The following is a 25,528-nucleotide window of genomic DNA, read 5'->3' as shown; positions in this document are numbered from 1 at the left end:
GGGGGGCCAGACAGTGGCCATCCTCTCTCTACCCCGCCTCCAACCCCGCCACTCTGCAGGCTGCTGCACGTTTGCATTGTTTTGCAGAGTCCTGCCTGAGCTGGCTTCAAACCCCAGGCTTTTGCAGAGCCCCTGGCCCTGTAAGCTTGCATCTTGGGATGGTGCTTCTGTTAAAAAAGCACTGTGACAAGGAGGAGGAGCTAGAACTTGTTTTGGATGCCTTTCCCTTCCTCTTTGGAGAAACAAGCAACTCTTCCCCACCCGTTTCTAGTATTTTGGGAAGGCACCAGAAAGGTGAATGTTGCTCCTGATCCTGTCTCTCCAGCATCCCTTTTAGGGACTAGTCTGCTGCTCTGAAGTTTCTCTCCTTTGGATTTTTATGCATCGTGTCGCAAGATGTTTGTGTACTCCAGGGTGCATGATTCACATAGGCTTCTGTTGTTAGGAAACAGCGGCCTTCTTGAAGAAGCACCAGCCTTATGCAAATACTCACAGTAGTTCAGGTATATCTAATGTAAATAGCCTCAGGCTTGGGGAAAAATTACATTTTAGGTGCCCAGGTTTCAAGCCCCAACCCCTTCTAAATCCTTTCTTTGCCGCATTTGCTATGTTCACTCTAGTAAGCATAAGAAATGCTTCCAGGTTAAAAGAATGCATCACTGGAACACTATAAGTTCTATGTTACTGGGTAAATAGGGTGATACCTGAAATCCGGTTGACCACTATGAGGAGCGTCATTGAAATTGCCTCATTCAGGTACTTTAGTGCCAAATTTGTCGTAGAGACAGGAGTATTGAACTTTCAAGACACCGGTAAATGAAAGGGAAAAGTAAACAATGAAACTGTGTAACTATACAGATTGTATGAAGCTTTTCATTCGCCTTGAATGATATTGAACCTATGCAAAAGCTGACCACACTTTAGCAGTTTCATCCTGTCATGTTTGCTGCCTTGAATCTTAACACAGTTTCTCTAATGAAATAGCTATGAGATGCCTAGTTGCTGGCTTCACCCATATCAATGGGGTGTGTGTCTATGGTTTCCATAGAGAGGCTAGTGTTTATCTTTCCTGGGCCAACGTATTTGCAATTGAAAGCACTTGTAGGGAAATAGGTGTGTGGATGGACAGTTTCTTTGTTAAGAGACAAATCAAGTAAGGCTAACTTAATATGATGGGGGGGGGGTGTGTGTGTATTAGAAAATAAGAACATTTATCAGAATAGATTAATTTATTAGGGGAGGATTGGAGGATGGGAGGCTATAACTGGTAGAATTATGTACCCCTCTATGCACTAGTTTGGTGGGACTCACTTTGGGCCAAAGTTCAGGCATATAAATGCTCTTATGAATAAAATCTGGCCAGTGTGAAATAATGCATATGCATATCCTTAAGCTTGGCCTCATAGTCACTTGTACCTTATCCTTTTCTGAAAGCCCATATACTCTTATGTGTCTGGCATTGCCAGGAACTGTTCATTTATCACATGTTGTCAACTGGGAAGGGTGAGGGGGGAAAGTGATGAAGTAATGACTTTTCTCTTACTTGCACCACTTCTTACAAGAGGTTGAGCTGCTAAGGAGATATTATTGTAAAACAAGAATGGCAGTTCAGCATGGGAGGATGTAATGTCAGGGCAGAACTGGGCAGTCTGTGGCGCGCGCACACACCATGTTCTAACATTAATGTTTTGTATTGTTTCGTGTGTTTGTTTACTGAAAAGTAGAGGCAGGAAGCTGCAAATTTCAGCAGAGGGAGTACTTAGATAACATTTCTCCCTCACGCCCCATGTCAGTCAAAATTACCCTCCCCAAGCTGTTGTTCTTCATGCAGGGGAAAAGTTACAAGGACCCTATATATTTTTCATCCTATGGTTAGGAAAGCAGAAAATGGCAGGGAGGGAAAACATTGAGATGTTCTGCTAATCTGATGTTGCTTTTCAGTGGTTTAAAAACAAAACATATCCACTAGACTCTGCATATCTTCTAGTTTGGCCGTTAGGGACCAGCATTGCCTGATATGGCTTTTGCATCAGGAATTCATAAAAAGGTAAAGGTAAAGGGACCCCTGACCATTAGGTCCAGTCGTGGCCGACTATGGGGTTGTGGCGCTCATCTCGCTTTATTGGCCAAGGGAGCCGGTGTACAGCTTCCGGGTCATACTAAATTGTTGCATGCAATCCAGATGATGTTCAACTCAGCAAGTGTGTCTGTTACTGGGTAATTTCAGTTTTGAAGCACATGGCTTCCAAATCAGGTTGCTTGGAAATGATGAGTAATCCCTCCCCCCCCCCCCCCCAAGGTAAATGCCTCTGTTGAGATTGAGAGGTCTGTGTATAATGGTTACATGAACATCACAGACATTTGCTGGCCCTGTGATATTGCAGGTGACCAGTGACAGATGTTCTATGAACATACTCACAAGAGTTTTCCCTATTCCTTTGTCCATGCTTTAGGTCAAAATAGGAAATGTGGAAAGCAATTCCTCTAGCCAACATAACATCTTCACCTTTGTGTTTTCCTTTGCTTCCAGGCCTCCGCTCCCATATCACAATGAAGAGTGCCCGTGGTAGCAGCTCTTCCTTCCAGGGTGCCAGTGCCAATGGTGTGGATCTCAGTCTTACAGGGCTGCCCATGCAAGTGCTTCAGCGCCCAAGCAGTGCCTCTCCAGGCAAGCACATTGCTCGCTCCATCTCCGTCATTACTGAAAACAAGCCCAAGAGGAATATCCTAGTGAGTATTGGGGGATGGGGGTAATAGACTTGCTCTCCTTGGAATTTTATTCTGTCTTCTAAGTATGCTCCTGGTAAACATATTTCATTTAATCACAAAGCTTAACTGGTTATGCTGTGCATTCTTTTATTCTGTGTTTAGCAGAGTCCACAACAAGAGCAGCCCATGTAAGATTGTTGTATTTGTGTAACGCAAGGGGGTTCTAGCCCAAAGTTACAAAAACCACCCTAGAGCTGTAAAAAATTTCAGAAATTCTGATGCCATCGGGGGGGGGGGCTGCTTTGCTTTTTTAAAGGAAAAAAGTGAAATATATGCAATACTTTCTTATCAAACCTAAACTTACATTACTGCTTTAACAATACAAAATGCATGTAAGATTTTGCCATTTAAAAAGTAGAAAAAAATTAAATTGAGCATAGAAAGCACAGATTTTGTAGTCAACAAAAGGAAGCATATCATTTGGACAGAAACAGTCACAATATTGAGGATTTGGAGGAGTTGTTTTTTTCAATAAGATTGCATTATGATAACTAGCAACTTTTAGAGAGTATGGAAAGATCAAGGATCAGTACGTTCATCTGCCCATCTAATCAGTTTGCATTATCATTGGGGCTAAGATGACAACAGTTCCTGGTTCTAAATGACAAAGTGGCCTACAGTTATCACTAAAGGTAACTTCCACTGAGTCTCATGAATTACGCAATAACTTAACCCCCGGCTGCATTGCTCAATTGTAATTTCACAGACCTCTTGATTGTTGCGTACAGAATCATGCATATGGGATATGTTTACAGAGCAATCACACAACACCATTAAATGAACAGAAAATTCTGTTCAATTATTATTTTTTAAAGCACTTTACAAGGACTGGTTGTTTTCCATCAATCCCCACCCCCACCCCTTATATATCATAAGGGCAAGGCAACTTTAAAGACTCAATTCATCCTGTACTTTACAAAATAACTTTAATTTTACAATTAGACTGTATCCACTTCTTGAGACTGAATATTGTTACAATTGTAATAGGAAAAAATAATCGAAACATGAGATGGAATTTTTGACGGTATATAAAAATGTGCTTATCCTTTTTTCTTGTAAGTACTGCTTTAATTTTTATTATGAATATATATTAAAAAAACCAGAAACACACACTGGAGCATCCAGTAACAAGGCAGCAGCCCTGAATGCATCCTTCAAGCTGCCTTCCAGGGGCATTGTTAATGTATCACCTGTAGGGCTTACCTTCTTTATCTTGGGACGGCTGCAGATGGGGCACTCTATCTATGTAAGAGGAAGCTTTTGTTTCAAAGCCATCCAAATGGTAGCCAACCCCTAAGTATTCAGCATTGTTGATGTGTGTCTTTTTCTCCCAGGAAGATGCAGGGCTTGGCACCTCCAGAGCTATGAACAATTTACGAAGGTCCAATAGCACGACTCAGGTTAACCAGCGTGTGAACGGTGCCTTTAGGTGAGCTCTAAATAAATTTCTTACTGAAATGCAATATTTTGCAGAAACTAATTCACTCATGCATGTCTTTCAGAACTCTGGGGAAGTTGGTTTGTTTTTCTTCTTGAGAGTTTACCCCAGAATGACTAGTAGGGTTTGTTTTTAAAATTATTTTTTATTGATGCATTTTCCAGTGCATATTTGCATACATATGTCATCTCATCAAAGGTTTTTTTTTTCTACTTCCCAACCTAACTGTGATGGGATGAAGAGCTGCTTGTGTGTAAATTGCAATCCCTCAGAGTTTGAACAGCTTCTCAAACCTCTGCCTGTGACGGAGCCCCTCCAGCATGGCTGCGTCAGTCGCTAGCAGAATCCGAAAGTGGTTGCTTTCGGAAACGTTTCCAACATAAAAGCTCCTTAACGGAAACACGTCTTCTGGCCTCTCTGCGTGACAGTTTCCGGCGAGGAACGGGTGTCCCTATAGGAGGTTCTGAGACATCCCCACTATTTTCACTGGAAGCATCTCTGAGCCATTCCTCCGACTCTCCTTCCCTTGACATTCCTGTTCGCCCCCTACTGGTTCCTTCTTCAGGTGTTACGTCTCCCTTTACCTCAGAGAGCCTTGGCACCTCCGGTGCTGCCGATGGCAGTTCCCTGACATCCACCTCCCCTCCAGGGCCCCCTTCCCCCTCTCCCGTCTCCTCCCCTACAGTTTGGGAGGGGGTAATCCCCGGAAGGAACCTTCCTCATCGTCTGAGGTTTCGAACACCTTTCTCCACTTGTTGCGGTTCCTAGTCTCTCGGTACTCCTCGTCGTCTGAGTCCGTTCCTTCTTCCAACTCCGACTCCGCGAATCCTTCCAGTTCCTCTTCCTCGTCTGTGGTGCCGAAATACTCCCTCCTAAACCTTGCTGCCGGCTGTGGTTTCCTCGGGAATCTTTGGTGGAACGTTTCTGTTAAAACCTCGTCATTGACCTCCTCTGCTGTCACCCAAGTGTTTTCTGACTCCGGTTCCCCTTCCCACGCCACTAAATACTCCACCTGATTGCCCTTCCACCTGGAATCGAGGATTTCCGCTACATAGTTACTGCTCTCCCTCTCTTCCAAGACTGGTCCCCTGGTGTGCTCCCCTTCACCTCCCCCCTTGTACGGTGACAATAATGACCTGTGGAACACTGGATGCAATTTCATGTGGTTGGGTAACCGGAGTTTGAAAGCCACTGGGTTGACCTGCTGAATGACCTCAAAGGGTCCCAATCTCTTGGGTCTTAATTTCTTACAACCCCCTTTGAACGGCAACCCTTGGGTGGACAACCACACCTGATCCCCCACCCTTATGGTTTCACCTTCCCTCCTGTTCTTGTCTGCCTGCTTCTTATATTGAGCCTTGGCCCTTTCTAAGTTGAGCTGAAGCTGACGATGGATCGCTTCCATCTCTTCTACAAAATGTTCGGCCGCTGGGACGCTCCATCTCTCGCCTCCCTCCCCCGGGAATGCCCTGGGGTGACACCCGTAATTGGCCAAAAAGGGGCTCATCCCTGTGGACACATGCTCCGCATTGTTGTAGGCGAATTCTGCCAGCGCCAGCTTTTCGACCCAATCATTCCCTCTGTCATTGACATAACACCTCAGATATTGTTGGAGGATGCCATTTGCTCTTTCCGCCTGCCCGTTGGTTTCAGGATGCCGGGCCGTCGAAAAATTGACCTCCACGTGCAGCAAGCTCATGAGCTTCCTCCAGAACCTGGAAGTAAATTGTTTCCCGCGGTCCGAGACAACCCTCAAGGGGGCGCCATGCCGCCGGAAGATGTGTTCTACAAACAACTTCGCTGTTTCTTCCGCTGTGACTGCATGTGAACATGCTACAAAGTGGCACATCTTAGTTAACAGGTCCACTACTACCATGATGGCCGTCTTCCCTTTGGATTTGGGCAGATCCGTCATAAAATCTATTGATACCGCCTCCCAAGGCCGTTCTGGCGTGGGTAGTGGTTCCAATAACCCTGCCGGCGCCCTTCTTTCCCCCTTGGCCCTCTGGCATTGGTCACACCCTCTTACATACTCCTTTACATCTTCCCTCACCTTGGGCCACCAAAACTCCCTGGTGACCATCCACATGGTCTTGTGTTGTCCAAAATGTCCCGCCGTGGGACTATCATGCAACTGCTTGAGTACCCTCCCTCTCAATTCACCTTCTGGTATATACAGTGCCCCTTTGTAATACAATGCCCCATTTCTTTCTTCAAAACCCTCCGGGCTCTCACCCTCTCCCCTGAGGCCTCTGAGCTTATTTTGGGCATATTCGTCAGTTTCCGTTTCTTCTACCAGCTCTCGTCTCCCCACCAGCGCCGCCCCACACACCCAGCGGTCCTCAGGAATGACATGTCTTTCTTCGCTTGCCCCCTCCCCTTCCAAGTACTCTGGTTTGCGTGAGAGAGCGTCCGCCCTGACGTTCTCTGGGCCTGGTACATAACAAATCTCGAAGTGGAATTTGGAAAATTCCTGTGCCCATCTCACTTGTCGTTGGTTGAGTACTCGAGCTGTTCTCCAATACTCCAAATTCTTGTGGTCGGTGCACACTTGCACCTTGTGTTGTGCCCCAATCAATAAATGTCTCCACCTCCGGAACGCTTCGTGAATGGCAAGTAGTTCCCTGTCATACACCGTGTAGTTCCGCTCGGACTTATTCAGCTTCCTCGAGAAAAAGGCACACGGTCTCCACTCCGACGTATTTCTTCCCGGCTGAAGAAGCACAGCCCCCACCGCTCTGTCTGACGCGTCTGTCTCCACCCTCATGGGCTTCTGTAGGTCCACATGCAGAAGTTGTTCTTCCGAAGCGAAAGCCCTTTTCAGTTCTTCAAAAGCTCTCTCCGCCTCCGCCGTCCAAACAAATTTCTTCTTGCTACTGAGGCAGTCGGTGATGGGCGCCGTCAAGTGTGCAAAATTCTTGATGAACTTCCGATAAAAGTTCCCAAACCCCAGGAATCTTTGCACATCCTTCTTGGTTTTCGGTGTCTTCCATTCCAGCACCGCCTGGACCTTGCCTGGATCCATGGCCAATCCTTGGTCTGACAGGCGGTACCCCAGGAATTCCACCTCCTTGGCATGAAACTGGCACTTCTCCAGTTTCACCCACAGCTGATTGGCTTGCAGCCGGCCCAACACTTCTCTCACGTCCCTCACATGCTGCTCTTCATTTTCCGAATACACCAACACGTCATCCAAAAAGGCCACACAATTCTTGTAGAGCAACGGCCCCAGGACGTGGTTGATAAAACTTTGAAAACATGCGGAGCCGGCTTGGAGACCGAAGGGCATTACGAGGTATTCAAATGCTCCCAAAGGGGTGAACATGGTGGTCTTCCATTCATCCCCCTTCCTTATTCGTATCAGATTATACGCCCCCCGCAGGTCCAGTTTTGTAAAAATCTTCCCCTTCCTCACCCTGGTCAGAATGTCATCAATTCGGGGCATAGGAAAGGCCAGGGGTTCCGACACGGCGTTTAGGGCCCTGAAATCCACTACAAGTCTCGGCTTATCTGTGTTTTTTTTGTCCACAAAAAACACTGGGCTGCCCCCCACCGCTCGGGACTCTCTGATGAAACCCCTCTTCAGGTTTTTGTCAATGAACTCCCTCAGCTCCTGCATCTCCCTGTCTGACATGGCGTACAGCTTGCCCACTGGGAGTTGAGCCCCAGGGAGTAGGTTGATTTGACAGTCAAAGGGTCTATGCGGCGGCAGTTTGTCCGCTTCTCTTTCGCTAAATACGTTGCTCAGATCTGCATATTGCGGAGGCACCTCCCCTTGCTTCATTACCTCCATCCCAGCTAAGGTGAGCTTGGCTCCCCCTGGATCCTTCCCCTGCTTGCAGTGTTCCAGGCAATGCGCCGACCCAAAGGAGACCACCCTCTGGTGCCAGCCCACTAGAGGATCGTGTAGTGCCAGCCAGCTCATCCCCAAAATTATGGGAGCTCCTCCCAATGTGGCCACATTAAACGCTATCCTCTCGGTGTGTCTTGCCACCCTCATTATCATGGGAACTGTCTGTTGGTTCACTTCTCCTCCCAACAGCTCTCTGCCGTCAATCGTGGTTACCTGCAGGGGTTTACTTAAGGGGAGGGTTTGTATCTGGTGCTCAGCTGCGAACTCCTTACTCATGAAATTACAGGAGCTGCCTGAATCCAGCAGGGCCTTGATCTGTAGGGGGTGTCCGTTTGGCAGCTCTAGCAACACCTCTATCACTAGAGCAGGTCTGGGAGGTTCTGGTGCGGGCACTCTCACTGCTTTTGAGCCTGGCTGCTGTGCCCCGACGGCAGCCAGGCGTTGGCTTTTACTTGCTCTGTGCTTTCCTCCTCCTCTCCCCCAACAGCTCCTGCCATGCCTTGCCATTCCTTTCTCCGTGGACAGACTCTGGCAAAGTGTCCTGGCTGTTGGCAGAGATAGCATTTCTTCCCGCCCTTTCCCTCTTTCTTCCGCCCTTCACCGATGTTTGAAACTGTGCGCGCACGCGCTGTTCCCACTTCCATCGGCTCTGCCGGCGGGAAAGGCTGCTCTGGAATGTCTGGAATGCGGAGCTCCCTCCAACGTTCTCCTTTCCCCTCCCGCTTCTCCAAAGCCCTCGCTTCCTGGCGCGCTCCTATGGCTAGCGCGGCTTTAGTCAGCTGGTCCATAGACTCTGCTCTGGGGTTCCGGGAAAGTTCATCTTTCAAGGACGAAGACAGACCTTCTTCGAAAAGCATTTGAATGGGCTCAGAAGACAAGTCCCACCCCAATCGATGAATCAACATAGTGAACTCAGTCCAGTACTCACGGACAGTCCTGTTTCCCTGTTTGCAAGCCATTAACTGCCTTCGCACCCCTCCCTGCTCAATGTCACTGGAAAACATCAGGTCCATGGCACGAAAAAAATTCATCGCGTCCTTTAGGATCTCATTATTTGCCGCCATCAAGGGTCTAACCCAGTCCTTCGCCCCTGATTCGAGATGGCTAATTACAAAAGCCACTCGCGATTCCTCATCAGGGAAGTCATCGAATTGCAGATTGAGAGCATATTGCATCTCTGTCCTAAAGGCATGGTAGTTCCTGGGGTCCCCCCCAAATTTCTGCACCAATCCTGGCATCTTTCTGTTGAGTGGGGTGGCTTTCTCCCTCCCCCTCTCTGCATCCTGAGCCCTCCTTTCTTCCAGCCTCGCCGTCTGCAAGGCAAGCTGGATTTCCAACGTCCTATACCTTTCCTCCAGGCTTGGACCTCCTCCAGCTGCCCCTCCGGTTCCTGCTGGTTCGCTCATGATGCCTCTCCCTGGCACAAGCTAGCTGTCGATGACTTTCGGATTGCTGTGATGGGATGAAGAGCTGCTTGTGTGTAAATTGCAATCCCTCAGAGTTTGAACAGCTTCTCAAACCTCTGCCTGTGACGGAGCCCCTCCAGCATGGCTGCGTCAGTCGCTAGCAGAATCCGAAAGTGGTTGCTTTCGGAAACGTTTCCAACATAAAAGCTCCTTAACGGAAACACGTCTTCTGGCCTCTCTGCGTGACAGTTTCCGGCGAGGAACGGGTGTCCCTATAGGAGGTTCTGAGACATCCCCACTATTTTCACTGGAAGCATCTCTGAGCCATTCCTCCGACTCTCCTTCCCTTGACATTCCTGTTCGCCCCCTACTGGTTCCTTCTTCAGGTGTTACGTCTCCCTTTACCTCAGAGAGCCTTGGCACCTCCGGTGCTGCCGATGGCAGTTCCCTGACACTAACCTTCCTTGACACCCTACATTTTCTTTGGTTTGCTACATGTCCTTTGATTATTCCACCCTATTTTCACTGCTTCAGTTCGCTTATCCTTTCTACTGCTGATCATAAATTTACCCCCGCTTGAAAGTTTACCATAATCCCATCTTTCTTCAAATATTCTATTAATTTATGCAACCATTGTTCTTTTGTTGGAGATATCTTTTCTTTCCAATGTTTTACATACACTAATCTTGTGGCCGCTGTTGCATACAGAAATACATTTTTTTACTTTCTTTAGTATCTCTGCACCTATTATTGCTAGCAAGAAGTCTTCTGGTTTCTTCGGAAAAGTGAGCTTAAATATTTTTTTCAGTTCCTCATATACCATCTCTCAGAATTTTTTTGCATAGTTACAGTGCCACCACATATGCATCAGAGACCCTTCTGTCTTGGAACACTTCCCATGCCAAGAAATTTATTGCCCTATTCCATAATTTTTCCCATGCTGATAACTCAATATTATATCCGATATCTGACCCCCGGTGTATCATTGCGGCCTTTACTAACCCATCTTTAGTTTCCCATTCTAATAAGATTTTGGATATTTTGGATATAATTTTTGTTGTTGCTTCCCAATAGAATTTTTTCGAATTCGGATCCCCCTTCTGCAAATCCTCTTTCTTTGTCCTTTCTATAGATTTCATTTACTTGAAGGTACTGAAACCACTCCTTGACACTTGGTAGTAATTTATGGGGGAGAATGAGTTCTCCTTTTGCTCAGCAGCCTGAGTGGACAGCTTCTGGAAATGGACCAAACTCCCAAGATTTCTGAGTAATCCTGTGGTTTTGCTTCTCAGCAGTGTAGAGCAGCACGGAGACTTCCTGACTTTGTTTGAAAGCAGCTCAGGTGGAAGAAAGAAACTAGCAAGTCTGAGCAAAGTCTCCCCGGAAAAGAAAACAACATGGAACATCCTGGTAAGGGCAAGGTCATAACAGGAAGTTCAAGTGCCAGAGGAGCTTCAGATCAATGGAATCCTAAGATTTGTTCCATTTGCCTTCTTTTGCTAACACAGACAATTCCAGAAAGCATTCCAGATGCAAAGGCATCTGGAGCCTTTCCAGTTAAATATTTTGTCACAAAGGATCTAAGCCTTTTGCTTAGGCGGCGGGGGACATTTCCCCACCTTTCAAATGTCAGTGTGCTGTCATTGTCAGGGGAGAAACTTTCTCCCATTCAGCTGTCGTTCTTGTTGCTGGGGTGAGTACAGCGTAGAATATGCTTGCATAGGCAGCTGTTGAGGAATGCTGTGCTCTCCAGCACAGGGATATAGCGCTCTCCTTAAAAAACAAGCAGTGGAAAGGCTGCCCCCTGCCACAAGGCTACAGCCATCCCCAGTCATGACAAGAGGACAGGCTATCTCCCCACCGACACTAAATGCTAGTGTAGCATTAAGTGTAAGATCTGGAGAAAGGGATGCCCTTCTGTTGTAATCAAGCAGCAGCTTCTGTCTAGCACTACAGTGCTATACTTGGAACTAGGAAGTAGGGGCAAAAGGTGTTCAAAGGAAGTGTTACTGGAGGATTCAGGTTATGGGGCAGCCAATAAATAAGACAAATAAATAAATAAGTAGGGGGATATGGCACTACTACCATACTTTTGTATTGTGTAATCTGTGCTAATGACTTTGGCTCCTGGTATGGAATTTGGATTAGCAGTCATTAGCTGAGGGGTTGACAGCTCTTGTGTAGCTTTTTAACACTGGGCATGCAGAATCAGTGCCCCTGACCCTCACTCCCGGTTTGGAAGTTTATTAGTCCCATCCTGGGACATTCAGCACAGCACAAACTTACCACCACTAGAGTTTATCTCCCAGCAGGCTTTGGTATCAGTGAGAATTATGGTGGGACTGAGATAGATTCTCTGCATGAGTTAGAATAAAAGTATCAGGAAAGGACCTGCCACATACAATGACAGTGATTTCTCTTCATGCTTATTTCTGGTTATGTTGTACAGGATGAGCAGCCCAGAACATTTCCTGTCCCATCCAGTACTCAAGAGGCCCCTGCAGGCATGAGAAAGAAAGAAATCTATGTGCCACTTGCAGCCAACTTCACTGCAAATAACAGGTAAGAAAGGCAACCAGGTCTAGCTTCTGAAGTTATAGGTAAATTGCTGAAATTTGACTGGTGGGATTTAGGCTACCGCTATTTTTGCTGAATGGGACGCGGGTGGCACTGTGGGTTAAAGCCTCAGTGCCTAGGGCTTGCCGATCAAAAGGTCGGCGGTTCGAATCCCCGCGGCGGGGTGCGCTCCTGTTGTTCGGTCCCAGCGCCTGCCAACCTAGCAGTTCGAAAGCACTCCCGGGTGCAAGTAGATAAATAGGGACCGCTTACTAGCGGGAAGGTAAACGCCGTTTCCGTGTGCGGCTCTGGCTCGCCAGAGCAGCGATGTCACACTGGCCACGTGACCCGGAAGTGTCTTCGGACAGCGCTGGCCCCCGGCGTCTTTGAGTGAGATGGGCGCACAACCCTAGAGTCTGTCAAGACTGGCCCGTACGGGCAGGGGTACCTTTACCTTTACCTTTTATTTTTGCTGAAGATGGGTGCTGTATTATTTCTGTTCCATGGGTGTTATTGGAGTAGGGTCTGGAGACAACCATGTGAAAAGGAACAGCAGTCTCTTTTTAGCTACAGGTTGTAACCTAAAATAGGGTTGAGCCAAAACAATTCTTTCCACTTCGTTTTTGCTTTCATTGTTGTTGAACAGCACTACGGCACTTCAGTGTGCTTTCATGTGGTCTCATTCCTTTAGCCTGCACTTGGTGCTCTCACATTCCAAATTAGGGTTGCCAGGTCTTCGCCTGGTCATGGTGCCTTTCCCTTTGAAAACTCACTGAGAGGGTGCAGTCACCACGTGTCCACTCCACTGATTCTTTCATTCAGTCTCCTCTTCCACCTGTTGTGGGTAGCAATATTTGGCTCCCAAGAGGACAGGAGAGAGAATTTACAAAGTACCAGTGGAGCCACAGGACAACAAGCACAGTGACAGCACTGTAGCCTGGTGCCTTGACGCTTTTTTCCAGGTGAAGACCTAGGAAGCCTATTTCAGATTCCCCCCCTCCCATTATGATTTTCCCCCTGTTATCTTTTGAACCCTGTCTAAGCAGTTAATGGTTTTCCTGTGGCCCCTGAGATGTTGTTGGAGAACAGCTTACACTATCCCTGACCATTGGTCACGTTGGCTGACTCTAATGGGAGTTGGAATCTAACAATATCTAGAGGGTGGTGGGTTAGCCACCCTTGCCCTAAAGGTTTGTGATTGAAGTCTGCACATGTTGGCCCACAGCCTTCAATATGCTAACATATTGCCCTTCTTTCCTACGAGGAGTAACAAAGGTGCAATGGGCAACTGTGTAACTACCATGGTGCATAATAACTACTCCACTGCGGACAAGGCAGCTGCGCCCAAGAGCTCCAACCAGGCCACAACCTCCCTCAAGTAAGTCCTTTCACAGCCATCCTTCCAGTGGGCACCGTAGGTTGGTTGGAAGGGGCCAGGGAAGGCCTAACTGTGGCAGCCTGCCCAACACCTCAAGTATGAGCAAGCCATCGGGGGAGTAGTGGTTTTCAACAAGGGAGGCATAGATAGATACACATGCACAGCTGTGGGAATGAAAGCATACTTGCTCCTGAATCTTTTATTTTTAAGCTTCCTTGCTAGGAAAAATTAGACTGCAGTTGTTTCTAAGAGCCCTCATATTCATGTTAGTCCAGAGACTCATAATCCGCACAACTGCGGAGCAAAAGGAGCTTCCCTCATTCTACGCCAAATTCTAAGGTTTTTCTTCCTTTACAACCGTTCCCCTCCCAACTGCATGTTTGGTGCTCATCCCTTGACCAGTTCAAGTGTTGTCGTAGATGAAAATGCAGGAGTGGTTTAGCAGGACTTACTTGACACTTGCAAAATGTCATTAAAGAGGGGTGAATAATGTATTATGTTAGTGGGTGAGGAGCATTTTCTTTCCCAAGGCAGTCTACCAAGGACAGTATCCCTGAGAAAAACACAGTATCAATACACTCTGGAAAATAGACACGTGTCCATGACTGGGTAGTATGGCATGCTAACAACCCATTGAGCAATACAGAAGATGCTTCTGACTGAAGTGTTCTTGTCTTGTTTTCTTAGTAACATTATCAAAGCCACTTCCAATGAAGACACAGAGAGTAGCAGCTACATAAAGTCCCAGAAAAACTTTTCCAGCAGCAATATCCTGGCTCGGAACAATAATAACAGCAGTAGCAGTAACCCCCTCAGGAGGCAGGAAGTATCGGAGGAGGAGGCTGAGCGGTAAGCGTGAATTCACTGGCAACAAAAGAGATAACCAGAGGAGATGTTGGGAAGTTATGCAGAAGAATGAGAGGAAGCCTCATGGTAGTTCAGAGAAGGGTACATAATATGTTGCTGCTTAGCAGCTTTAACAGGTGCGTTTGATGATTTCCAGCTGATAGGTCAGTCCTTTCACATTTTATCGGTTCTAATAAAATGGTGCTGGGGCCTGATTTCCTTTCACGTTTGTCTAAAATATATCCCTCTGAACCGAGCGTTGGACTTTATATTGTTTTCTAAGAAGAAGGAAAAAAGTGAGGGGGCTCTTTCTAAACAGGAGCCATATAGGCAAGAGCCACACCTTCAGCATGGCATCTCTCTGTGTGTGTGTGTGTGTCTCTTCCTGCTTCATGGCAGGGTTTCCATTTGTGGTTGGAAAGCCATTTCACTTTTTGTTAACTTCTTTCTACCCATTCAGGTTCATTAACCAGGTCAACCTGGCTGCTGTGATGATACAGCGCTGGTACAGACGACACTCTCAGAGGCACAAGGAAGGTGCAGCCCAGCTCAGGCGCTTACTAGCTTCCAAAAGAGAGGTATGTATAGCATACATGCATTGTATAAAGCGGACTTTCACGTTTCCTGAGAATTAAGGAAAACGTTTCTTTGTTCCCCAAATAGTTTTGTTCATTTGGGGTTATATGGTGCTGTGTCAGAAGTGATATCTCCTCTTCTGACATTTGCTCCTAAGGAGTAGCTTCTTATTGGAGGAACCGTTCTCAGATGAAACAAAAGGTTCTGGTTGTTAATCAGAATACTCAGGGCAGGGCGGTTAACGTCGGATGCACTTTTCCAGTTCTTTGCCACTCAGCGAAGTAAGTTGTGTTGATTTACTGATATCCATTCATTTGGTCATTTTTTACAGTTCTATGAGCCATTTTTTCAAAGAGCATAGTTTGGCAAAGACCTGAAAAAAGTGAGTGGGGATTATGAAGGACACTGAAACCTGCCTTCTCCCACTTTCAGGAAGTTCTGTTCATTCCTTTTCTGAAATCTCATCAGATGCTGTCCATATGCTTCTCCAGATCTCCGCCCCCTGCTGACTAGCTATAACGGCTTTGTTCTGCTTCCACTGTCAGAGGCAGTATGTTTCTTTATAGCATTTGTTGGCACTGTGAGAACAGGATACAGTCATACCTCGGGTTAAATATGCTTCAAGTTGAGCGCGTTCGAGTTGCGCTCCTCGGCAACCCGGAAGTAATGGAGCACGTTACTTCCGGGTTTTGCCGCTTGCACATGCGCAGACGCTCAAAATGACGTCACGCGCATGCGCAAAAGCAGCGAAAAGCGACGTGCGCATGTGCAGACGTTCCGCCGCTAGTTACGTTTACCTCTTGATGCGAATGGGGCTCTGGAACGGATCCTATTCGTATCTAGAGGTACCACTGCACTGGACTAGAGGGGCCTTTGGTCTTATCCAGCAGGCCTCTTCTCTTCTTCCTAGATTGGTAGCTTAAAAAGAAAATAGAAAAAAAACTGTTTTTTTTAGAGAGATTTATCCATTAGTTCATTTTCAGAACAGCTCCTTTCTTTAACCCAAATTTGATGCTGCTGCTCTGAAATAATCCAAACTCTACGCCAGTCCTTATTGTTCATATTTTCTATCAAAAGCTGAAACTACTTCTTTTCCACAGCAGTGTGGCTACAGCTGTGCAAAAAGCTATTAGTAAGGCCTTCCTCATCCTGTCCGATAGTAGCAGAGCCCTAAATCAGTTAATTGTCCCACATCTGAAATGTACAGGAATGTCTGAATTTCTTTTTATTTCTTGAGCTTCTTGATACCTTAATAAAAACATCTTCGCATGTTAGTTTCTCTTGTGGGGAGCGGGGGAACCCAGCTGTCATTTGTACCAGAATAGGAAACTGATAACAACACCTGAAAATCCTTTCTGCCTCAACTCCTTTTAAGGAAAGGCAGCAGCAACTCACAGAGGAGGGCAACATGGATTTGCAGCGGAGGCGAGACGAGGAGAGGAAAAAGATTCGAGAGGAGAAGGCACGTCTTGCCAGACGAGCAGCCATCCAGGTAGGGGCTTGATACCAGCATTGCCTGCCTTGGACATTAAGAGAGGAGTTCATTGCTTTGGTTTGTTCAGAGCTTGGAACGTGTTAATTTGCCAGTGCTGCAAATGGAGGAGCAAGTGGACCATAACAGAACACTAACACCATTTTTTTTCCTGCTAGGAGCTGCAGCAAAAAAGAGCTCAGAAAGTCTTGGATACGCAACGCATGGTTGAGGAGGAGCTGGCAGCAATGAAAGAGACCAAGAAAACCAGAAGAAGAAAACCTGAGAAGGCTGGCTCTGTGAAGAACACTAGCCCTGCCAACAGCATCATCAAAGCCAACAATGCAGGTGAAAAGCACTGGTAGATTGTGAAACTGTAGGTAAAGATGTCTCCTGAACATTCCTCTAGTCCAGGAAGTAGGAAACCTGTGACCCTCCAGATATTGTTCAGCTACAATTCCCAACATACCTGTCCACTGTCCATGCTTGGCTGATAGGGGTTGAAGTCCCAGGTTCTTCACAACTTCAGTGCAACGTCTGTGCAGTTACACAGGATCTGGAAGGCCTACAATTGTCCTATCATTTTACCAGATAAGTTGCAAAACAGTATATGATCATTGAGACCACAGATTGCATTAGGGAGAACCAAGCACAATGTACCATGTCGGAGATGTTGAAGGAATAAGTTCAGAGAAGTCTAGATGCTCAAGTAAGAAGTGTTCGGGAGAAGATGTGTGCAACTGATTGCTGCAGCTCTGTGGTTGCTGGGAAGTCCTGGGGAAATCAAAAGGGAAGGGCGGAATGGAAATACTATTGCTAAATTGTACATTGCTGTGTCTGCAAACTGTGTGTGTTACAGTTCCATTTCGTTTCAGTAACACACAGCTTCACTTTGAAGCTCATCCAAATGCAATTGGTGCTTGATCTGAGCAAGTCAAAGAAGAGTCCATTGTGATGCTCACCCACTTCCTCCCATTGTAGTGTAACTAGAAACCTTCATCAGACAAGCTGCACACCAAAGGTGGGGAGTTTCAGACCTGGTGCCAAATGTGGTTCTCCAGGTCTGTTTGGCCCTCAGGACTCTTCTTCAGGCCATACCCCTATCCAGACCATGCCATTCATCAGCCCTGCTCTGCAACCTCCTCAAGTGCTTTTGGCTTGTGTCCTTGGACTTGCAATAATGCCTCCTGCTTCTGTGATGGAGGCTGGAGAGATGGTCTGTATATGCGTTTAGAAATTTCTGAGGTTTGTGTCGCTGGAACATAGCCTACTATAGAAAGGTAAAAGTCATACCACTTGCTCTGCCTACTTTTGCCTTGTCGACATCTACCACCGTCAAATAGCCAAAAGTTCCCCACAAGGAGATCTCCACCTTGGACTGAAAAACAGCCTCCGTTCACCATGCATGTAATAGAAGAGGTTTTTTCAGCCAAAATCTTCATTACTCAAGATATAGTCCTTTGCCCATCTGTTAAAAAAGCAAAAACTCTCACACAAACCCATCACACCTGATTATGTTTCTGGGCACTGGATTCCTATCATAGCAAATCCTTTTTGTTGTTATTTACAGATGCCAACTTCCACTTGGCAGCTGCAGATACAGAAGAACATTCAGCTGGGGCTTGTCTGTCTGTCCCAGGACAAAACAAACTACCTGAAGATCAGCCACAGGTGCCCCTTTCTATTTTCTCATGCTCCCAAAAGCTTAGTTGCTGTTTTCTTTTTTTACTCTGGTGACTTTGCAGTTTGCACAGTTTTCAAGTGCTTTGCTATGAAATATTCTGTTCAGCTTGCGCACTGTACTGTGAGGAGATGGATCTACTCACTCCATTCAAATGAAACACCAGGAATGCGCCTTTCTTGCAATCTCACCGTGCATGGATTTTCTCTGTTTTTAAGGATGTCAGCTCTGGAAAGATGGGCAGTGAAGACTTGGAGACTATTATCACTGCAGCCAGCAGAGCACAGTCCAAAGTCACCCTTAATGAGCTACTGGATACCTTAAAGTTGTTGGAGGAGGAGCCAGAGTTGCCACCACAACCCAAGGCCTGCAAAGAAGATAAATATGCTTGGGTAGATGGGGTAAGTGGAATAGATATAGAAATCTATCTGTCTTTGTTCCTTTTTCATGATTTATTCTGAAGCTGTTACCCTGAATCAGCAACCTCATTTGAGGTTCTGGTTTTTTGTTTTCCATGGGCCAGGAAGTAAAGGGCATCCCATTGCTACTGTCTCATGTTGTGCACAATAATTTGCTGCTGATCTATTGTGACCCACAACTATTTCCACCAACTCCAAATACCTTTGATAGTATTACTTGCATGTTTGGTTATCCTAAAGAGAGTTGAGGAAATCATCCCCTCTTGAGTCAGAAAGTCCTTTCATTTAACTCACACTAGCATCTGGTTTTTAGTTAAAGTGGCCTAGAAGATAACTTTCCTGGAAAACATGGTCCATCAGTAAGTGCATGTCCACAACAATTTTACAATTCTATGATTCTCTAATTCTATTCTTATCCACAACTCATGGTTGAAGTATATCTGTTCTGCCATTCCTGTCTAAGTCTAGCATAGATAGCTGGCCTTTTCTCCCTAAATACAGGAGGCCGACTCAAATTCTCTCACTGCTGACAACCTGGAGAAGTTTGGGAAACTGAACTATTCTCCGGGAGTCCCTGAGGAAGGCACGCTGCTCTCGGAAGCCAAACTTCAGAGCATCATTAGTTTCTTGGATGAGATGGAGAAATCCGAGCAGGAGCGACCTAGGTCTGCTGCCTCTGCTTCCCAGCGAGAGGTGAGCCCCCAAGCATGAAGTTGACTTTCAGCAAAGATGGGAATCGTCTGTTTTCAATGAATTAAGTGGGTAATTGTCTTCACCTGATGCAACAAAAAAGAGGATTGAGTTTGCAAGCTCATAAAATTCATATTGGGATTTTGCTGCTGTATTGGCCTCCAGCATAAACGGCTGGTCTCATCTTCCTTGAGGCAGATAACAAGGTCTGCCTCAGGAAATTAATAGGTTGGTTTGTAATCGGCAAAACGTGGGCTGAGTAACTTTAGATGTTCTATTAAAAGAGAAACTCATAGTAGTAACACCAAGACCTGCATTTCTACCACCTGTCAGGGGCTCTTGTCAGAAGAAGAGCTAGCTCACCTGGAGCAGGCATCAGCAGTTGCCACAGAGGTTACCAGCTCCATCATGCGGCTGAAGCTGGAGGTAGAAGAGAAGAAGAGAGCCATCACATTGCTACAGACAGCACTGGTGGGTAACTAGAGCCTAATCCCTTGGCAGGTTTGCATGTGCTAGGAAAGGGGGGGCTGTGTCACAAAGCACAGCAGAGCCCAGGATTCAGCTATGTTGTGTGGAAGATACATGGATTTAAAGCCTGAGCAGCCAGAGTTGCAGAGGCCTACCCTACCTGACAGCCTAGGCTTCTGCAGTCTGGTTTGTGAAGCCAGACAAAGCCATCAGTATGGGGGAAGGGAATTAGCTCCGTGGTAGAAGTTCTACTTTGTATGCAGAAGGTCTCGGATTCAGTCCTTGGCATTTCCAAGGTAGGACTGGGAGAAACCCCTGCCTGAAACCCCTGGAAAGCCCCCATAAGCCAGTGTAGGCCAAGGATGGGGAACCTTTGACCCTCCAGTTGTTGCTGAATTACAGCTCCCATTAGTCCCAGCAAGTATGGCTAATTGCCAGGGATTATAGGAGTTGTATCTCAGTAACATCCGGGAGCCAAAGTCTTCTCGCTCCTGGGGTAGACACTGAGATAGATGGACCAGTGGTGTGACTTGGGATAAGGCATCTTCCTACATTCCTTTGCATGGGAAGATCCTCTTGTCTGAGAGTAAGCATACACGTGACATGCGTTTTCTTGTCGTTCTCTGTTTTTTTGCAGGGTTTAGTTTGACTGGCTGCATAGCCCAGCCTATTCTTAATATGCCCAGGTTATTGTTTCCTGCAGGCACAGCAACGGGAGCTGACTGTACGTCATGTCAAAGGGACAGAGAAAGAGCTGAGTCGCCAGCTGGCACTACAAAGGGAGCAGTATGAAGCAGCTATCCAACGGCACCTCGCCTTCATTGACCAGGTATCCTCTTCCTCCCCCCCCCTCCTTTTTGAAGATGGGAAGGTGAAGATATTATTATTGTGTCCACCCTGCTTACAACCCCTTTCCTAGACTCCTTTGCACTGCTGGCATATCTATATGCTTTTACCTCTCCCAGCTTCACCTAAACATACTAATTCAACATGTAATCCTTGACTAGGCTGGTGAACGGGGAGCTTAGCATCCGCTTTGACACCTGCGTAAGGTGGCAGCCTTAAAGTGCTTGCTCTCCCAATTGCCTGCCACTATAGTAGATGTAATTTTGGGGAGGTGCTGTGACTTTATCCTCCTTTGCACCCATCCCCTACAGCTGATTGAGGATAAGAAGACTCTGAGCGAGAAATGTGAAGCGGTGGTGACTGAATTGAAACAAGTGGATCAGAAATACACGAAGAAAATTGCCCAGATGCAGGAGCAGCATGAGCTGGTGAGGAAGTAGCTTTTAGTTCCTTGGGTGACAGAGCTGCACACCAGCTAGATAAAGTATCTGAATAGTTCTCCTTTGGATCATAGACAGGAACCAGGTTAAAAGCCGTAAGCAGTGTTGAGACCTTCTGAAGAGCTCTTTCCTGACCAGCCGAGAGAAAGACGAGAGATACAGAATGCTTAAGGGGTGGAGGGGAGCATAAAGGCTGTCTGAAGTGTAGAAGTTTTGTTTTTCACACACAAAAATATCCAGTGTATGAGTTTCTCTCCCTTTTTTGGTACACAATATGGTGGAGAAGGCCTTTTCTTGTACCTGGTGAGAAGACTCTCAACTAAGTCTACCTGCATATTTTTTCTTTGTTCTATGCTTGGTTGCCTTGATACGGCTCTAGCTGCTGAATTGGAAGTATTTATGTGACACATTTATGTGACGCATTTGGAGTCATCCTTCTCCTTCTTTGCAAATGGGGAGGGATTTCTTATACCTCGTGCTGTGCAACGGAATCTGTTTTAAGTTGAAATGAGGGGCATTTGTAACAAAAAGAGAGAATTGGTTATGACTGTCAATAGTGCTTGTCTCTCTTGAATTTTTTGGTTGAGCTAGACATCCTAGGGTGGCAGGAGCAATGACAAAGTGTGTATCTCTGGTTCTTGCTGTGCCTGGAGGTAATGCTTATAAGCAGTCCCCTGCCAGGGCCCAATGACAATTCATCCTTATTTTTCCGAACAGTTTCTTAACTCTGACTGAAACTGGGTAGGAATAACCGTATGTACTCGAATCTGATTCTCACCTTTTTTTGCCAAATTACGTCGCAAAAATTAAGGTGTGTGTTATAGATTGACATTCACCAGCAAACAGTTTTTTTGGTTTCAAGGTTCTGAAAATTGAAGTGCGCATTAAATTCGATGGTGCATTAGACTCGAGTAAATATAGTAGTTTATAGAGTGCAGTGCCTAAGACTAACTCAAGTTAAGGCTGTATGTCTTTTATGCTGGATATAGCAAGTTCACAACAGCATGGCTGCTTGCAAGGGCATTTGTAGCTAAGCATGGGATGTGTTACCATTACTAAGCCAGAAGGATTGTCCTAGGTTCCTGCGAAGTCATTCCCCTTTCCTTTGCTGTTCATCCCATTTGGAATATGCTTTATTGGCTGAAGCCATTCAGCCCCATCTTGCAGTTGGCCCTTCTTAAAAAGAAAGACTTGCCCTGCTGGCTTCCATTTGATTGTAGCTATAACATTTCTGGGAAAGGGCAAATGAAGCTCCTGCCACCCAGAGCTTTGGAATTAATAAGCCGAACTGACCCAGGCTCTTCTCTCATGTCCTAACAGCTTGTAGCACTTAACTAAGCACCCCTGTTCTATAGGATCATTAACAATACAAGATAGTTGTGACTGCCTTTGTTATCATTAAAGGGGAAACTGTAGATAATTATTTTTATTTATTTATTTATTTATTAATACATACATACATACATACATACCCCGTCCATCTGGCTGGGCCTCCCCAGCCACTCTGGGTGGCTTCCATAGAAACCAAAAATACAGTAAAATATCACACGTTAAAAACTTCCCTGAACAGGGCTGCCTTAAGATGTCTTCTGAATGTCAGGTAGTTGTTTATCGCTTTGACATCTGCTGGAAGGGCGTTCCACAGGGCGGGCGCCACTACCGAGAAGGCCCTCTGCCTGGTTCCCTGTAACTTTGCTTCTCGCAATGAGGGAACCGCCAGAAGGCCCTCGGCGCTGAACCTCAGCTAAGACAGTTAAGGATTTGCATTGGCAAAGCTGCCTACACCAAGGAGGCTCCTTTGCTTGGTTTTGCTGCTTCTGCTTCTTGGCACACCCTTCCCTGCAAAAGTAGGAAGCTTTCTCGGCGCTTGGATGAGCCTCGCCTTGGCAAACACTTTGAGCAGGAGCCCAGCTGCTCCAGATCTTAGCATTTGCCAGTTGCCTCTTTGCACCTGTTTCCCAAGACACTCTTATTTCACACTCCTTTCCATTTCCCTCTATCTCTCACTTCTTCCTCTTTCTCTCTAGGTTTGGCGCACTCTGGGCCCCCTCTGTGAGGTAAACCTTTTCTGTGCGTGCTCTTTGGCTTCAGCTTTTGTCTCTCTCACCTGTCTTGAGCCTGTTGGTGCAACTATTCGTGAATTCTTTAGATCCAGGGGTGGAGAGCCTGTGATGCCTCCTCTCCACCCCGATGTTGTTGGATTCTCAGCTCCCATCAGTCACACCCAGCAAGAGGGGTCAATGGTTTATGAGAGTTGTAATCCAGCAACATCTGGAGGGCCACAGGTTCCCCACCTCCTGTGTTAGGTCCCTTCTTTGGGGGTATGGCTAGGGCACTTGTTGCAGCTTGGGAGAAAGAGCTCTTCCTTGATAGTGGCACGCTCTAGGTGTCTGTTTTCATGGTCATGACAGATGCCAGCCAAAAGTGGAACTGCTCTTTAACTCTTATCCTCAGTGCCTTACTGAACAGCCTTTTGGTGGAGTTGCCTGTGAAGCAAAACCAATCCAAATTCCTCAGTCACTTTTGCATTCCTCACTGCCTACTGATAAATGGATAGACCCACGTTCAAATATCATTCATAAAATTCAGTGGCTAGACTTGGACAAAACTGAAGACAGATGACAGGGGGGGTGTTTTTTTCAGAGCATTGAAGATGGTTTGAAAGGGGGGTTGCTGTTCAAGATGTGTATACATGCCCCACTTCAACTTCTATGCAAATAAATTTTGCAAGTTCCATTTTGTTTTAAAGGGTGGGATTCAACACTAGGCCTGCTCAGAGTAGATCCACTGAAATTAATGAACTTGACTAAGTTAAGTCTATTAATTTAAGTAGGTCTGCTGTGTTGAATTCCACCCATAATTTGGAAAAAGTGTTTGTACAGAGACAGCAATAAAGGTAAAGGGACCCCTGACCATTTAGGTCCAGTCATGACCGACTCTGGGGTTGCGGTGCTCATCTCGCTTTACTGGCCGAGGGAGCCGGCGCACAGCTTCCGGGATGTGGCCAGCAGGACTAAGCTGCTTCTGGCGAACCAGAGCAGCGCACGGAAATGCTGTTTACCTTCCCGCCGGAGCGGTACCTATTTATCTACTTGCACTTTGACATGCTTTTGAACTGCTAGGTTGGCAAGAGAGACAGCAATAGGACAAAATAAACACATGTGTGCACCATCGTAAGCAAAACGTCTCTCAAGAAAAGGCAGTGGCATTGTCCTTCAACCAATACCATCATTTCTCTGGGTCTAAGAAGCCAATGAGCACCGATGATTAATTCTAGTATGCTAACGAGATTGCAAAGTGGAATACTGGCAAGGGGAAAATAGAAATAGACTGCAATCCTCGCCTTGATCTGCATTTAGAGGGGATGCATTCAGTGGAGATGTCCCTTTGCTAGGCTCTGTTGGCAGGGTAGAAGAGCTCCACTGCCATAGGAACCCTTCCTGCCCCTGCCAAAGGCATGGGCTGTTTTGGAGCTACACCTACCAACATTCCTGCTGGCAATAGCTGGTGCAAGACTCTGGAATGGAACATTTCAGGAGCAGAGCAGAGCTGGCCAGGGACCCGCAGCTTACTAAGCTGGCCCATTTGGTAGAAAGGGGCCAATGGGCTGTTGTGCCAGCCTATAGCTAGTGCAGAAAAATAGGAAGCTACCCCCACCTCCATATTCTGCACTGGTCAGCAGGAACCATCAGGGCTTCAGGTGCAGCAGTACCTCTGCCACTCCGAACAATCCTGGGCAGAGTTAGGGTTACTCTTGCATTCAGAATAAACGCTGCAGGCAATACTAAACTAGATGGAGCAATGATCCGACTCAGTTTAAGGCACTTCTTTCATGTTCCTGTGTGCCCTCCCTCCTCCATTTTATGACTGAAGTGTTTAGGTTTTCTGATTCTGTTGGCAAAGGCCAATGTAGTGGAGAGCTAGAAGGTGGGGGAGAGGGAACCTTGAATTGCTTTTCCTGGGACAGGGGATGTAGAAGGAAGGGTGAACCCTGTCTTAGCTACTAGCAGGTCAGCCAACAGTACACCTTCAGCTGAAATCACCAGACCACCTTTCTCTGTGCCTGTGGCTAGAAATCTGCTTCTTAAAATTTGGGATCCTCAGAAGTGATATCCCTCATCTTGCTTTTTTTCTTGCTTTGCCACATAAATGTGCACAGTCCTGCTTATATACTCAGTCTGTGTGAGGGTAGTGCACAAACCCAAATTTACTTAGGTATATGCTTTTGGTAGGTTCTGTTGCTGTTTCTCTATCTTTGGATATATTGTTGATAGCTGGGAAGAAAAACTCATTACAGGTTTTCTTTGCAAGGTCCCATTGCTGGGAATCCAGCCAGAGTTGCAGTGAGGCAGGGTGTGCACCTACTGCTTTCTCAGTGTCTAGAGGAGACACTTCATGACTGCCTGGGCAGGTTCATGGCAGCATGTTTCAGTATTTAATGAATAAATGCCTGATTTGTGTCTTGCATCCCCCCCTCCCCTTTTTTTCCCCTGCAGGAAATAAAGAAGCTGAAGGAACTCATGAGTGCCACAGAAAAGATCCGCCGGGAGAAATGGATTGATGAGAAAACCAAGAAGATCAAAGAGATCACTGTTAAAGGTACTTGTGGATGATAGCTGTGACTGAGTCATCTTCTTGCTGCCATTATGCACAAGGAGTGGCTTATTCAATGTAGAGTTAGTGGGGCTGCA

The 25,528-nt window shown here is 46.4% G+C and overlaps 1 protein-coding gene across 16 annotated transcripts in view; it reads left to right on the top strand.

Moving 5' to 3' along the window:
* The window catches only part of CEP131 (centrosomal protein 131), a 37,455-nt gene that overhangs the window by 719 nt on the left and 11,208 nt on the right, over positions 1 to 25,528 (top strand). For 7 of the 16 annotated variants that reach the window (XM_083427341.1, XM_083427333.1, XM_083427334.1 and 4 more), the window contains exons 2-18: positions 2,531 to 2,730; positions 4,104 to 4,198; positions 10,759 to 10,876; positions 11,916 to 12,028; positions 13,287 to 13,400; positions 14,088 to 14,249; positions 14,707 to 14,824; positions 16,198 to 16,314; positions 16,473 to 16,641; positions 17,864 to 17,964; positions 18,193 to 18,375; positions 18,895 to 19,086; positions 19,417 to 19,554; positions 20,255 to 20,380; positions 20,709 to 20,825; positions 22,865 to 22,894; positions 25,334 to 25,436. In XM_083427341.1, the coding sequence (XP_083283467.1) occupies positions 2,551 to 2,730; positions 4,104 to 4,198; positions 10,759 to 10,876; positions 11,916 to 12,028; positions 13,287 to 13,400; positions 14,088 to 14,249; positions 14,707 to 14,824; positions 16,198 to 16,314; positions 16,473 to 16,641; positions 17,864 to 17,964; positions 18,193 to 18,375; positions 18,895 to 19,086; positions 19,417 to 19,554; positions 20,255 to 20,380; positions 20,709 to 20,825; positions 22,865 to 22,894; positions 25,334 to 25,436 (2,176 nt within the window). In that variant the 5' untranslated portion in view covers positions 2,531 to 2,550. The remainder of the gene's footprint in view (positions 1 to 2,530; positions 2,731 to 4,103; positions 4,199 to 10,758; positions 10,877 to 11,915; positions 12,029 to 13,286; positions 13,401 to 14,087; positions 14,250 to 14,706; positions 14,825 to 16,197; positions 16,315 to 16,472; positions 16,642 to 17,863; positions 17,965 to 18,192; positions 18,376 to 18,894; positions 19,087 to 19,416; positions 19,555 to 20,254; positions 20,381 to 20,708; positions 20,826 to 22,864; positions 22,895 to 25,333; positions 25,437 to 25,528) is intronic. The other 9 variants (XM_083427342.1, XM_083427336.1, XM_083427330.1 and 6 more) reach the window with 6 other exon arrangements.

Source organism: Podarcis tiliguerta (assembly GCF_965153285.1).
Source record: "Podarcis tiliguerta genome assembly, chromosome: 2".
NCBI lineage: Eukaryota > Metazoa > Chordata > Lepidosauria > Squamata > Lacertidae > Podarcis > Podarcis tiliguerta.
This window is presented reverse-complemented; position numbering and strand designations above follow the sequence as displayed.